Here is a 15,000-nt window from a genome sequence, read left to right on the forward strand (position 1 = left end):
GAATGAGGAGACCCTAACTCTAAACTTTGCCCTTAACAAACTAGGCCTGGACCAATAATTTCCCATTTCTGGGCCTGATGTGGAACAAAGGTCTAACATTCTCCTGGTCTCCTGGGGGACAAGACTGGCGGTGGGACAGATCCTTCCTTCCGGGGGCTGAAGGCTCCCTGCCCTTTCTTTCCTTGGCCAGTGCCCATGGGCTAACCGATCCCCTTCTGACTCCGGCCTTTCCAATCTCCGAGACTCCCTGAGGGAGAAGAATCACCTCCGTCTTCCTGCCAAACTCCTGGGCCACGGTGGAAGAAGCCACGGCTACGGCCACGGCGGCCGCTCTGCCGGACTGGTCCCGAGGCCCGGCCATGTCCAGCTCCGAGGGTAGCTGAAGGAAGTCAGGGGCAGCGACGGGCTGTACCAGGTCCATGGGGAACCGGCCGGGCCTCCCGTGGATGGCCCCAAACTTCCATCCTGTGCGTGAGGCAAAGGAAAAAGCTCAGAGAACGTGCGGCGGGTCTTCCTCATCCCCCCACTGTCCAGCGGCCCGGCTGGAGCAAGTCTGTACTTTTGTACTTATTTTAACCGGTATGTTTCCTGAGAAGCAACAGATGAGGTCATGTGAGAAGCACTATATAAATGCCCGTCACTGTTGTCCTATTTAAGGAGAACTTTCGTTTCCATCGTTGTTGCCCCAGCGTCGGGACAGAGGCTCTCACTAGCTGTGTGATCCTGGCGAGCCACTGAGCTCTGATGCACAACAACAATCTGTGCAGAGGCCGGCTGGGAGAGAAGTGAACCGTCCAGAATCCCACAGCTCGTGTGCGTCCGAGGCAGAACCTGCACCCGGGCCTTCCTGACCCAGAGGCTGCTTTCTGCGCCTCACCGCCTCTGCGGCACCTGTGAGCTTAGAGCAGCGCATAGAGACGCTCCAAGGTGAGCAGGGCACACGCACGTGCAGGGAAAGTCAGAGACCCCCAGAGATACACAAAGATGAAGAAGTGGAATATTATTCTACCAAAAATGATGAACAAGCTACTGTAGAAAGGCCTGGAAACATTTACACGAACTGATGCAGAGGGAAACAAGCAGAACCAGGAATACATTGTACACAGTAACGGCAAGAACGGGCGATGATCCGCTATGAAAGGCTTGGTTCTTCTCGGTGGTTCAGTGATCCGAAGCAACCCCAATAGACTTTGGACAGAGAATGTCAGAAAAAGACCTAAAGAGACTGAATGTTAATTAACACATGCTAGGTTCACTTCTTCTTCTTTTTCCCCATGGTTTTTCCCTTTTGTTCTGATTTTTCTCTCCTAACATGATTCGTAAAGCAATGTGTATTTAAAATAAATAAATATTTTAAAAAGAGAATTGTACATGCAGACACAGAGAACAAGTTGTCCGCACATTAGAACGGGTCTCTCTGTGAGGCTGAGCCAAACTTGTTCCTTAATGGGACCACAATGGCCACTGCTAATATGGGACCGGCCACAGATGAAGTGCTCCAGGGCTGGGAACTTTAGAAGCAGGATCAGTTACAGCTCTTTTACTTTCTGGGAGATCTGCAGCAACTCATTCACATCCTCCAGGCTTCAATTTCTGTTTTCAAATGAATAAGTTGGATTAAATGACCTTTAAAGTTCCTTCTGGTTTTAAATCCTGCGATTATTCATGCCAGGATTTCTTTGGATTCCTATGCTGCAGTTCTCAACACTGTCTGCCATGGAGCAGCAAAAACAGGGTCTAAGTACAGTGGTTTCTGTTTGTATGACATGCATATGTGAATATTTATACACATATACAATGTACACACATGAATACATATGGAGAGAGAAGGCAGGAGACAGTGAGAGAGGGGAAGAGAGAGAAGGAAGGAAGAGAGGAAGAAGAAGGAGGAGGAGGAGGAGGGGAAGGAGGAGGAGGAGGAGGAGGAAGAGGAGGAAGAGGAGGAGGAGGAGGAGGAGGAGGAGGAAGAGGAGGAAGAGGAGGAGGAGGAAGAGGAGGAAGAGGAGGAGGAGGAGGAGGAGGAAGAGGAGGAGGAGGAGGAGGGGGAAGAGAAGAAGAAGAAGAAGAAGAAGAAGAAGAAGGAGGAGGAGGAGGAGGAGGAGAAGAAGAAGAAGGAAGAAGAGGAGGAGAAGGAGGAAGAAGAGAAGAAGAAGAAGAAGAAGAAGAAGAAGAAGAAGAAGAAGAAGAAGAAGAAGAAGAAGAAGAAGAAGGAGGAGGAGGAGGAGGAGGAGGAGGAGGAGGAGGAGGAGGAGGAGGAGGAGGAGGAGGAGGAGGAGGAGGAGGAGGAGGAGGAGGAGGAGGAGGAAGAGGAGGAGGAGGAGGAGGAGGAGGAGGAGGAGGAAGAGGAAGAGAGAAAGAAAGAGACAGAGAGAGGAAGAGAAAAGGAAGGAAGAAGACAGAGAGAAGAAAAGAAAGAGAGACTCCTGGCAGTTACAATTACTAGTCTGTCCTAGGCCCACCAGAGTACCTTTGACCACTGTCCTTTGCAGTGTGAACTCTACCCGGCTCGCCTCCTCTGAGGCCTCCAAAGGTCTCTGGCCACAATCTCTTGAATCTATAGTTTAATAGCCGGTAGCGCACTCAAGAACAACCACGTGTAATCTTAAAAGCCTTTATTGTACCTCCTCACATAATGCCCTGACTGATGCCCTGACTTGTTGGTTCCCTAGTGAGCACCTGGTCAGAAGACCCACGTGTTCACTAGAAAAGAAGACAGAGAGAGACAGAGAGATGTGGACCTGGAGATCAGGAAATCTCATCTTCCTGAGTTCGAATCTGGCCTTAGACTTGCCCGTGATCCTGGGCAAGTCACTTAACCCTGTTTGCCTCAGTTTCCTCACCTGTAAAATAAGGTGAATAAGAAAATAGCAAACTATTCTAGTGTCACTGCCAAGAAAACCCCAAATGGAGTCATGAAGATAATCTACGCATGGAGTAAACACACACACATGTGCACACACACACGCGCACACACACACACCCAGGCTTTTCTCTGGTACTTACCAAAGTCCTGGGTGCCCCTCTTCAGCTCCTCCAGATAGATGACCTTCTTCCTGACCACATAGCCATAATTGTATCCTGGGAGGCACAGATGGGAAGGATGGGAAGCAGACTGGGGTTACCAACGCATGGTCCTTGAGTTTTCTCATGCATTTCCCCTGCTGCTCCCACCAAGCCGTGTTCTAGGGCTGCTAGAATTATGGCTTTTTGGGACCGAGCAAAGCTGAAGCATTGTAACAGTAAGAAAACATTAGTGCTGTTGGCGGGAAGTCGGGATGAGGTTCAATAAACATGGATAAATGTAGTAAGTCACATGCCATCTATTCCTGCCCTGACTAGTGGTTTGGGGAAATTAAAAAGGCAAGAAGCTTAGAGGAGCCGTGCACACAGGGATCTGTGGGCATTTAACGGTGCGAGGCAGGGAAAATGGGATCTTGGGTTAATCACTGGTCTAGCCCCCGCTACTCCTGAGGTTATTGCTTCTCCTTGGTGCTGACTGGGGTTTGGGCGGGGCCCCCCATCAATCACTGACCCCTCTCAGGCCACTCTGACGACTGCAGATGGATGATATCACCCTTGTGGAAGCTCAGGAGATTGGGGTCGTCTGGCAGGTAGTTTCTCACAGCAACCACATAGTCAGAATCCTACGGCCCGGGAGAATTTGGGAACGTTGGAGGTCCAGTGGATAGAAGCGTGCCATTTACTTACACCCACAATGCTTCTACTCCTAGACTACTACCCAGCTCCTTCCGCAGTCATTCCCTCACCGAGAAACCAAGGGCCCTTCAGGGCACATATCCCTCTGTTCTTTTTGGTTCTGATCTGTGAGTTCATGAGGTAGGAAGCGCCTGTGGGAAACTCCCTTTATCAACCTAGATGGCAAATCTCGGGATTTATAGTCAAAGAAAAGTTACCTAGAGCAGGACTTGTTCAACTTTTCCCCCACTCACAACCCTTTTTGCTGGAGAAATTTTTACATGACCCCAGGAATACAAGCATATAAAATCGGTATGCAAACCAGACATTTACTGATAACAAATCATAATCTCAGACCCTCCACATTCAGTTATGGGGCGGCAACCCCCTGTTTAAGAGGCTTTGACCTAGAGACATTGAGAAGTGACTTATTCCCAGGCACGGAGCTAGTGTCGGAAGCAAGGTCTGGACTCAGATCTTGCTGACTTCCTTTCTGACTGCTGTCCATCACTCCTAGGCTGCCTCGGACCCAAACTCATACATAAACACGTCAGTACTCTCAGGTATATGTGTACAGACATGCACACACACATAAGGATCTATACTACCATAGCTATATCCATGTGTGTATACATGCATAGATATCTGTATGCATAAACACACACACACACACACATATATCTTAACAAACACTGCCATGCCCCAGGACTTCCCCCCCCACGAGTATTTTCCAAATGCCCATTCTTAGACCTATGTGTGAGAATACAGATAGCCCACAACTCAACATAATCAAAATCAATCTTCACTGCCGCCTCCTCTGCACTCTGACTATGTATGTGCATGTGTAAATATAGGTTCACACAACAGTCACTTATATGTATGTCCACACACACACACGTTGAGAAACCCTTAACCCCAACAGCAGGAATCGGAGAGAGATATATATAAATTGTGAAGGACGGACAGGGAATGCCTTTCTCCCTGCACGATATTCCTTATTCCCTGCTTTCTTACCTTTTTGAGCTCCAGAATAAAGTCATCTACCATGCTCTTCACCTGAGGAGCTCGGGCTGAGAAGAGAATGAGCTTTTCACTGGCCAGGTTGAATTCCAGCATGTTCATGGAAGGGATGGTCACAAAAAGGATGTCTGTATAGCTGGAAGGCAGAGGGACAGGGCCGTGTGAGGTCCACGTGAGGGGTTCCTTCCTGAGGCAGGGAGGGCTACGAATTGAAAACTGACCATGCATTCATGCATGTCTGCAGATTATAATATTCTTAGACCAAAGAAGTACCTCCTCTCAGTCCCATTCCCAAGTTGCTCTCATCCCTTGATGCAATTAGAAGAGGCGACCTCCCTGACTTCCTCTTAAAAAACCCTTTCTCCTTCCCAGTTTCTTGTGCTAATCTCAGGGCAAGATGGGATAAACCACAGAGAGGAGAAGAGAGAGGGAGAGGGGGGCAGAGTTTTGTGCCAGCCACAGGCTGGCGATGGCCTTCATGAAGGCTATTAGTGTAATTCCATTAAGCGCCCAATACTGTCATATGACCAATGGGAGATGACTTGAGACAAGGGGAGGGGAGGAGGAAAAGACTGCCTATGGTTTATTACTCACGGAACAACTTCTTTCATCCTATTTAATTGGGAGAGACCCGTTTTGTTTGATATTTCAAAATCTGCCCAAGAAATAAAGACCTGGCTCTTTTAAGAAAAAGAAAGTGGCAAAACGGTCCGAAGCTGGAGTGGTGGGGATGGCAGGGATCACCAAAGGTGTTAATTTTAGAGTCACCAAAGCTGGAAATCCCTGAAAATCTCACATAGCTGTCAGAAGTACAAATGAAGCCATTTACACCCGAGGTCCCCATACTCACAGTTTGACTATAAAAAAGGGGCCGACTCGAAAAGTCATCTTGGACAACCCAGATATGGGGGGAAATATAAACAGAACAATAGTTAAAGAAAATGGACCATGTAACAAATCGAGGATAAACTGCAGTTTGTGCTTAGGGAATCTTGGTTCATTTAATCATTTCCCTAACTGGGTTGTTCATTGATTTGAAAGTCAAAAGTCAAAGTAACCTATTTATGTGATATAATCTAAATAGATTATTTCAAAAATGAGAAGTAAGTGAATAAAAAGGGAAAGCTGCATTGGAGAGGAAATGAAAGGCCCTCGCCCTTCCACAAACTCACATTGTGTGTTTATTTTTAATACAACACCATGAATCTATTTGCATCGCTATTATTCAAACCCTTGTCTCTATAAGATCTGATGCATTGGATGACTTATTCTTCTGAACAAAGGCAGAACGATGTGACTGAGGGAGCTTCATAGTAGATTTGAAATCCCCGTGCCCTGAAATCTCACACCCTTTTCAGTGATAATAATTAGCAAAGCTTTGTAAACTATTTTATAAATATTGACTCATTTTGTCCCTACGATAACTCTCGGAGATGAGTGCTTTTTTAAAGTCCCCCTTTTGTAGGTGAGGAAACTGAAGCAGACAAATTTTAAGTGATTTACTCAGATATGTCTGAGGCTAAATTTGAAGTTGGGTCCTTCCTGTCTCCAGGTCCAGGACTCTATCCATTTGGGTCACCCAGCAGTGACAGAAAGGTCACTTTTTCTTCCAACTCAGTGGCTGTCCCCTTATCAAGTGCTTGTCCTTCCCAAGGCTTCCACCCCCACCCTCCCCAATGCCTGTTACCTATAACTCCGTAGGACCCGAAGCTGTTCCCCTGATGACCAGCTGCCCTTTACCAAGCGAAGGAGCTTGATGCCCACATGAGACACAGCCAGGATCTGCACACCTGTGCCCACACTGCCCTGCAGAGGAACAACAGATTCAACAGCCTGGGGCAGCATGAACAGGGGACAAGGTGGGAGCAGGAAGGTGGGAAGGACCTGTCAGTAGCCCAGGGACTAGTATTCCTCTGTCCTGGCCCCTCCTTTGTCCTCATCCTCTGACCTTCTCCGTTATCTTCCTAGCATCCTTCCTAGGAAGCAGGAGAAGACTGGTCCCCCTAAGTAGTTCTCTGACTACCCACCCAGCATCCTCTTCTCTTAGGGAACAGACCTGCCTGGCCAGCTGAGAGAGAGCCCCCTCCCCCAATGCCTTCCACCTAAAGGGAATGAAGGGAAAAGCTCCCATCAAGGAATCTCTCAGATATCTTTGGGGTCTTCCCCGTTCCTTATCCTATCTTATCCTAGCAGGAAAGGGAAGAAAGAAAGACCTTACCGTGGCTGGGAAGAGTCGGGAGAAATAGACTTCCCAGCCCTCTCGAGCCTCACTGACCACTGTCCTCTTGATGCTTTCATTCACTACTGGATGTAGAGAATCCAACTTATTCTGGACTAAGAGAAGTAGAGACCCAACCATCATTTTCCCTTCCTCCCTCTCTCTCCCTTCATCTCTAAGAGACAAACTCCTAGAACTTGAGACGTAGAAGAAGTCTCAGTATTAAATTAAACCACCTTTTCACATTTTACAGATATGGAAACTGAGGCCCAAAGGCAGTGACCTCTCCAAACTGGTTACTTGCAGAGTTGGGACTAAAAGCCGGGTCTCTTGAGTCTTCAGATTAGGGTTCCTTCCAATGAGGACAATTAGTTGGATGTTTTCCTACTAGACCATCATAGCGTCCCTGAAACTTTCTTCTAGGGGACTGCATTTCAGGGCTTTATTTTATTTCAGAGGTACCTTGATGAACTCAGGGCTTCAGGGCCATCCTGTGCCTAATATAGCTAAGATACGGTGATTGAAGAAAAAGGGAGATATGTATGTGGGCCCTTTAAAACCGAGATAAAAGAGGATGGGGTGATTTTTGGCTATGATAATGTAAAAATCCCTGCCCCAGTAGGGATACTGAGTCTCAGTGAAAAGCAAAAAGAACGTTCTTAAGGAGTTTGGCCTTAGTCCCAGACCCAGCACTAGGTGTCAGGTCCCCAGTGTTCAGTGCCCTGCCCTGCCCACCCCAACACTATTGCATCCCTCTACTACCAAAGATGGATTTCATCTTCATCCTCTCTTCCTTGGAGATTCTGATGCAGGCTTCAGAGAAGGTGTCATGAAGGATCTGAGAGAAGAGGGTCAAGTAATCTGAGGGGTGTTTTGGCACCTAATAGCCCCAAGGTATGAGATTCCAGCATGGCCATCCCCCTACCACCAGAGGGAACAAGACCAGGCCATGGCAGGCAGGGGATGTGCTGTGGCGAATCTGGATGTCCGAATATGTTAAGATATTTAATAAATATCTACGATGTGGCAGCCCTATGAACTACCTTCTAGATGGCTGGGGTTCCAGGGAACGGGGATTTGTTTTGGAACAATAAGAGCACCAGACAAAGTTCTAACAGGAAGGGAATATTGTTCCTCTGAAATAACTCTCAGGGGTAATTATCCAGCATCCTCTTCTTTTAAGGGAACAGGCTTGTCTGCTCAACTGAGAAGAGACTAGCCCTATGCCCCCCGCCTTTAGGGAATAAATGAAGAGCTCTCAGCTGGGGTTCCCTCGGAGACCTTCCTTCTGCTATGGTCCTGCCATAGCCTGGGGTCTTACCTGCCTGAAGAGGAGGTCCAGAAGGACTGGGTGATTGTAGCTGTCCTTGGGGTAAAACACCTGTGGAGGGAGAAGCTGGGCCTCCTTACGGACATACCTCATCTTGGCTCCTGTCCCCTTCCTTTGCTCCTCCCATCCCTTTAAGGAGATTTATAAAGGCTCACAGCCTCCAATCTCACCAGGACTCACTGAATGCTCATTCACTGACAGATTAGCGGTAAGGGCCCTTCCTAGTTGTCCCCATGGACAAGGTAAACTTATGGCACCCCATCCCTCCAGGACAGAGAGGAGGAGGAGGGACTCAGATGCCAATCTTCCCAGTGGTCCTAAGTTCTACATGCCCGCATCCTAGCTAGCAGCCTCCTCAGTACCTGAGCGTGTGGCCATGGGGCTGCTCAGAGCTCTACCCTCAGCAATCTCTGTCCCCTTTGGCCTCCGTTTTCTTCTAGGCAAACAAAGTCCAGAAAATCCCATGAAGTAGAGAGGCGGGGGAGGGAGATGGGGGAGAAAGAAGAAGGAAAAGGAAAGAGAAAAAACCAGGGTGTAGGAGAAAAGAGGAAAGGGAAAGGATTAAGAAGGGAGAGCTCTACTGAAAAACAAGCTCTTTTACTTAATAAATATCTGACTGTAGCATGTGTAAAACCTTGTACTATAAGAAGCAGCTCATTCCCGGCATTTATAAAGCATGGTTTCTTTAAAAATATTTCCTGATTTATCATTTTCTTTCCTCTGGAAACCATTTTTTTCTATTTTACATTTATGAGGAGTCCCAAAGAAGGGAAGTAAGTGGCTCAAGGGGAGACGTCTTCATTGATAGACTTGGGGCAGTTTCTAGGACCTTGCCTCCCCCTCCCCAGGCCTGCCCCAGAGCTGAGCATACAGGGCACCTCTTTCCGGAGGTAGATCTTCCAGGGCACTCCCTGGTAGCTGTAGAAGGCCTCGTTGCTCTGCCGATGGAGCTGTGTTTGGATGGGGGTCTCCTCTGGAACGAGTGCCCGTGAGACTGCTAGGTGGAAGCATGAGACAGGTGAAGCTGGCAGTTAGAAACCCTGGGTACCATGTCCTGTTCTGCTCACCCCCTGTACCCATTATATAGCTCAGGTGAACCCTTGAAAGTCTGGTGGGGTCTCCTTGATTAGGCAATAGTACAGGACTCAACATGGGCACATTTTCCTAATCTGTCTCAGCTGTAGCACAATTATATTAGGGTAATGGTGCAAACACTGCAAACCATACTCCCTGACCCCCACTATTCTCTTCCTAAAACCCCCTTCCCCCATGCGGCCAGTCCGTGGCCAATCAGGTGATTCGCGCTTTACCACAGAGCCAATGCGTGTTGGGATGAAGGCTAACGTACAGTGTGAACCAGGTAGCAAAGAGCAAACCTGGGGGGTGGGAACACATTGCCCCTGTCCAGACCACCGGATATTGTCCAGCCCCCAATCGGAAGTTATTATAACAGTACCAGTGGCAGACTAGTGTGTATGGAAGGGAAGGGAAGAGAAGAGGTGAGAGGGGCTTTGTGAAGGGAAAATAGACAGGATCAAGACCCTCCGGGAAGGTGAGGAGCCTCCCAGGTTTCATGCTTGGCTGAATGGAGGCATAAATGGTGAATCTGGTTTTTGATAGTTTCAGTTGCAGATGCTGATGGGAAACTGGATGAACAATTTCTAGAATGGCAATTAGACATTCTTCACCCAGGGCAAACACAGTTGAGTGGAGATTTGGAATGACAGCAAAGAATATAGTCTGATGCAGAGGTAGGGGATAGCCAGCATTAAGATTTGATCTTTTTGATCTTTTGATCCTCACAACAAATTTGTGAAATGGATGTTCTATGTATAGCACAACAAAATATTTATATCACAATTATTATTGTGAAAGGAGGGTTCAATGATTTGTCCCGTCACCTAGCTAGTATCTGAGCCATGATCTGAAGTAGGTCTTCCTAATGCTAATCCAATATTCCATCCACTGAGCCATTTGGCACTGAACCCTGCAGGAGATGGGGAAAAGGTGGATGGTGATATATTCCACAAGCTGATAAAAGACCACAAGATGTCACCATAGGGAAGAGGTTGGCACCCTGTGGCAGTTACGTTTACCTTGTGCTGTGGAAATAGCCAATTGTAACTGGCACAGAGGATCAGAATTCAGGTGTGATGCGGAGAATGGGTTTGTGGGGAGAGAGAAGTAAAACCTTAGAAATGAGTACTGATAATTGCGGGGAGTGGGGGCAGAGTAGGGGGAGAGGAAATATAAAAAACAATGAAAAAAAGCAAAATTGAAGTGGCAGAGGTCAGAGAGATAGCAGAGAACAAGGATGGTGTATTTGGGTTTTGGGGTTTGTTTTTTTTTTTGGAAACCTCAAAGTTTCTTTTCTTTTTCTTTTTTTAATAGCTTTTTATTTTTCAAACTACATGCAAAGATAGTTTCCAACATTTATTCTTGCAAAACCTTGTGTTCCATATTTTTCTCCCTCTGTAAAAATAGTGTATTTTTGAAGCTAAGGGAGTTTGAGGATTCCGGAAGAAAGCAGTCTCAAAGTTTAAGAATTTAAGAAAAATGAACAGAGGAAGAATTGAATTCAAATCCAGCCTCAGGCTCTTAATAGCTGTGTGACTGGGAGCTAGTCTCTTAACTTGCTTATCTCCGTTTTATCCTCCGTCCAATGGAGACAATAATAACACCTACTTCCCCTTCCCCCTTACCTGAGGGAATGCCCAAGGTTGTCCTGGAGGCTGAAGTTAAAGGTTTGGCCGCAGGGGTTAGGCCTTGGGGCCTAGTGCTGGTCACGGGCTTCACCAAAGCCACGGTCTGTCGGGGACCTTGACTTCCCTAACCCAGAGGAGAGAATCGGAGCGTGTCAAGCATGTGTGGGTGGGGGTGAGTGGGGCAACAGAGGAGGGGGAGAAGGAGGCTGGATGTTCAGCAGGGCCAGGCAGCCGACCCCTGGTTATGGGGTTAAAGTGAAAAACTTTTTAACATGGGGCAAGGGAGTTCTCCAACACTCAATCCCCTATTCTATGTAATGACCTTGTATTCTGTCTGTGTGTATAAATGTGTGGTGGACTGCTTCCCATTTTCCAAAACATTTTCATAGCCATTATTCATTTGAATTTCACAATATCATTCTGAAGGAATGAGAGAAGAAAGTGTTAATTGTCCCATTTTACAGATGAGGAAACTAAGGTCCGGTCATTTCACTCTACATTGCAAACTAAGTGAAAATCTTTTTAAATGTTCTATTTATTTGTTCATTTATTTATTTAACTTTATTTTTATTTTCTTTTTAAAATCCTTTACAATATTTACTTGCACCTGTGTGTGTGTATGTGTATGTGCAGGAAATGTCAAATTCTCTCTCCCCACTTTCACCGTACCTAAGGAGGTGTGGAGACCTGGCCCTTGAATGATCACCCCATTGTATGAGGAACTTTCCAGGAGAAGAACTGGGGACAATGGGATTGATCCTACCAGGCTGATGGGAGCTGAATGGATCATTTGTTCCTTCAGGATCAGGAGGGCCTCTTCATGAGGGTCTGATTTCTTCACAAACACCTTCCCACTTTCCTTCCTAGGCAGGTGGGGAGTGGGGAAAGTTAGGGCAGAGCTTCCCTGACCCAAGGGGTCCATGGGGCCTCTGGATGCACAGGGACAAGGCTAGAGATGTTTCCATCACCAAGACATCCCAAATCTGGGGACGGTGCAAGGAGTGCTTGGAACACAGTATGCAAATAACAGGCGCTTAATAAATGCCTGTTGGCTTGATTTGCTGTGACAATATCCATTGAGGGGAAAGAGACCGTGATGTACTAGACCTTAGAGAAGTTTGGGATGAGGAGCCCGAGCTCTTGGTGGCCAACCCTGCAGCATGCTGGCTTTGAGGAAAGTAACACAGGGTCTAGACCTAGCTTTCCCCTCTCCCTCACCCCTTTAAATTGTTGAGGATTAAAAGGGACTTCCTGTTCCCTCCTGGGGGGATATTTGTATCTTAAAAGAGGGTCCTGGAGGGGCTCTACTTAAGCAAGAGGAATGAATAGTCCCTGACACAGTCAGAGGCAAGGTTTCCAAGCGGGTGGCCAGCTCCTTGCCAGTGGGCAAAGGTAAGGGCCTTCTCTTACAAGGGCTGGAAGCTGGGCTCTCACCTGAGGCCATCGGGAGCTCTGGGTGGCTGCTGGCACTGGCGGATGATAGTCTTGATCTGCTGGGTCGGCTGAGGGAAATGCTCCGAGTTGAGGATAGAGTGACGGACAAGCTCTGGGGATGGGGAAACTGGTGGAGAAAGGGACGAATTCCAGGTGATGAGGCTGTCGTGCAGACCCTAATTACTTCTCCCTCCCAAGTTAAGGGCAGTCTCTCCCAAAAGCTAAGACAAAGAAAGGCCGGAGGAGAGACAGAGCCAAAAGGAGACATCCAGAGCAAAATTACTTACAGGTTTTTAAAGGAGAATGTTGGTCTTGTACCCGGATAGGGGTGGCCACCGGTTTAATAGGAGGGACTGAGCCCCTTGTCTTCGAGGGAGAGCCGGATACTAAGGCCTTAGCCTGGAAGCCGCCTCCTCCGGGGTCTCCCAGAGCTGGGGCTGCATAGATTAGCACTGGCTTGGCAGGAGGACTCCTGCTCTTGGCCTTTAGAGGGACATCTGCCCCTACTGGCTTCTGGCAAACAGGAGAAGAATCCTGGTAAGGTCTGGTCCCTTCTCTGGCCCATGAGAAAGAAGCAATCCTTCCCAGTAGGGCATCTAAGCTGGCGCAGTACCCTTCCACAGTAACCTTACTGAGCTCCGTAGGGTAATGGGGCCATCGGACAGGAAAGGCTGTTCTCATTTCCAGGTGAGCAAACAGCTCCCAAACCGCAGGGTCAGCAGCCAAGCAGAGCCAGCCTTCTCTCTCCTACCCACCTCTCCCAAGACAATATCTCCCTTCTTTCACTTGTGATTTTTAGTTCCTGCCTCTCTAGCCACGGCATCTTCTGCAGGTATCCCACCCTCCAATAGCTTCTCCCGGGGCCAGACTCACTTTGGGAGGCAAGGGCTGGGAGGAGGATCCCAGGGAGGCTGAGGATGCTGCAGCAGAGGGGACCAGATCTGGCTGCTGCTGCTCCTGCTGCTGCTGCTGCTGCTGCTGCTGCTGCTGCTGCTGCTGCTGCTGCTGCTGCTGCTGCTGCAGGGCCATGGCCTGGAGAGTCATTTCTCGGGCCTTTAAAAGAGTGAAGAAAGGAAAAAAAAATGGCTGGGCAGGAGAGGAATAAATCCCCTTCCTCCCAGAAGCCTCCCTGTCTTAGTCTTCATTTTTTCTCTGATCCACCTTTATTGCTTTCTTCCATCAATTGAAGAAAGAGGGCCCTACTTAGAAAAGGGGACAAAAAATATCATCTGCTTCAGAATTTTCTTTCTCTTCTCTTTGGTCAACCATTTTTGGCCAGCTCCTCATGGTTGATGATTGGCTCTGGGTCTGGGGGCTGCCTTCTTTCTCCTAAGCTCAACAGAGACAGAGGGTTTTTCAGAATCCACTGCAGTAGGTGCCACCAGTGGGAGGCACTCAAAATTTCATCAGTGTGGATGCTCCTTCCATCAGGACAGATTGTGATCCCTCCACACCTTTCCAATCTCTGCAGTTCTTGTCTGCCTCCTTCTTCACAAAGGATTTATCCAGTGTGTTGGAGCCCTTCCTCTGGGTGTTTTAATATTTCTTAGATATCATTGGAATACCATCCAAACCTTTAATATGCAAGGCACTGAGAGAAACAAGCCCCTGCCTTAAAGGACCCTCCACTTTTCTGGGGAGATATAACATATACACAGGCAAATGTAGAACATTAGTAACTGGGGGAAAAAATAAGGAAGGCTTCGCGTAAGAAGGGAGCATCCGAGCTGAGGAAGTGAGGAATTCTAAGAGACTAAAGCCCTATGACAAATGACGACCATTGTGCACAATGACAGAGACTCAAGCTGGAATGTCAGGCTCAGACAACAGCTGTTTTGGCTGAAATATAGAGCCAGGGAAGAGAAGTGCTGTGAAATCACTGAAAAGGTAAATGGGAGACAGATTGTGGTGGGCTTTAAATGTCAAGCTAAGGAGTTTATAGTTTTTAAAAGCTAAATTGGTTTTCTCTCCATTTCTTAAATAGGGTACCTTATCTTTGTGCTTTTGTACTCTCTGGGACAGCTAGGTGGTATAGTAGTTAGAGCTTGAGAAATTCATCTTTTTGAGTTCAAATCCAACTTCAGACACTTATGGTTGTGTGACCCTGGGGGGTTTGCCTCAGTTCCTCATATGTAATGAACCAGAGAAGGAAATGGCAGACTGCTCTAGTGTCTTTGCCAAGAAAATCAGACACGGCTGAAATTCCTGAACAACAGCAACAACAAAGGTGTGAGTGGAGGGAAGGGAACAGGCAAGAAGGCTGTTGTGAAGACAGGAGTAAGATTTCATTGTTAGTTAGGTATGTATTGGAAGGAGAGAGAAAAGTAGAAGACAATCCTATCAGTGTCATTCATAGTGATCTGAAGGTTAGTGGTACCCTCAAAACATATGGCAGTTTGGTGAAGAGATGAATTTAAAGGAAAGAGAATTCTCTTTTAGACATATTGCTTATGGAACATCCAATTTAAAATGTACAATAAGTTTTTGGTGATGTGGGACTGAAACTCAGGAGAGAATTTGAGGCTGTATGTATGGAATGAGAATGAATCTTTACGAAGATGATGAACTAATGGAAGTTGGTGAGATCACAAAAAGAG

The 15,000-nt window shown here is 47.4% G+C and overlaps 1 protein-coding gene across 1 annotated transcript in view; it reads right to left on the reverse strand.

The window, feature by feature from the left end:
- The window catches only part of MYO15A (myosin XVA), a 122,743-nt gene that overhangs the window by 35,320 nt on the left and 72,423 nt on the right, over positions 1-15,000 (reverse strand). The window contains 14 exon segments of the mRNA XM_074281540.1: positions 266-465; positions 3,004-3,078; positions 3,533-3,644; positions 4,711-4,852; positions 6,404-6,522; positions 6,935-7,050; positions 7,697-7,772; positions 8,256-8,315; positions 9,143-9,288; positions 11,030-11,093; positions 11,709-11,832; positions 12,404-12,530; positions 12,691-12,916; positions 13,277-13,456. Of these exon segments, the coding sequence (XP_074137641.1) occupies positions 266-465; positions 3,004-3,078; positions 3,533-3,644; positions 4,711-4,852; positions 6,404-6,522; positions 6,935-7,050; positions 7,697-7,772; positions 8,256-8,315; positions 9,143-9,288; positions 11,030-11,093; positions 11,709-11,832; positions 12,404-12,530; positions 12,691-12,916; positions 13,277-13,456 (1,767 nt within the window).

Source organism: Sminthopsis crassicaudata, chromosome 1, assembly GCF_048593235.1.
Source record: "Sminthopsis crassicaudata isolate SCR6 chromosome 1, ASM4859323v1, whole genome shotgun sequence".
In the NCBI taxonomy this organism is placed as follows: domain Eukaryota; kingdom Metazoa; phylum Chordata; class Mammalia; order Dasyuromorphia; family Dasyuridae; genus Sminthopsis; species Sminthopsis crassicaudata.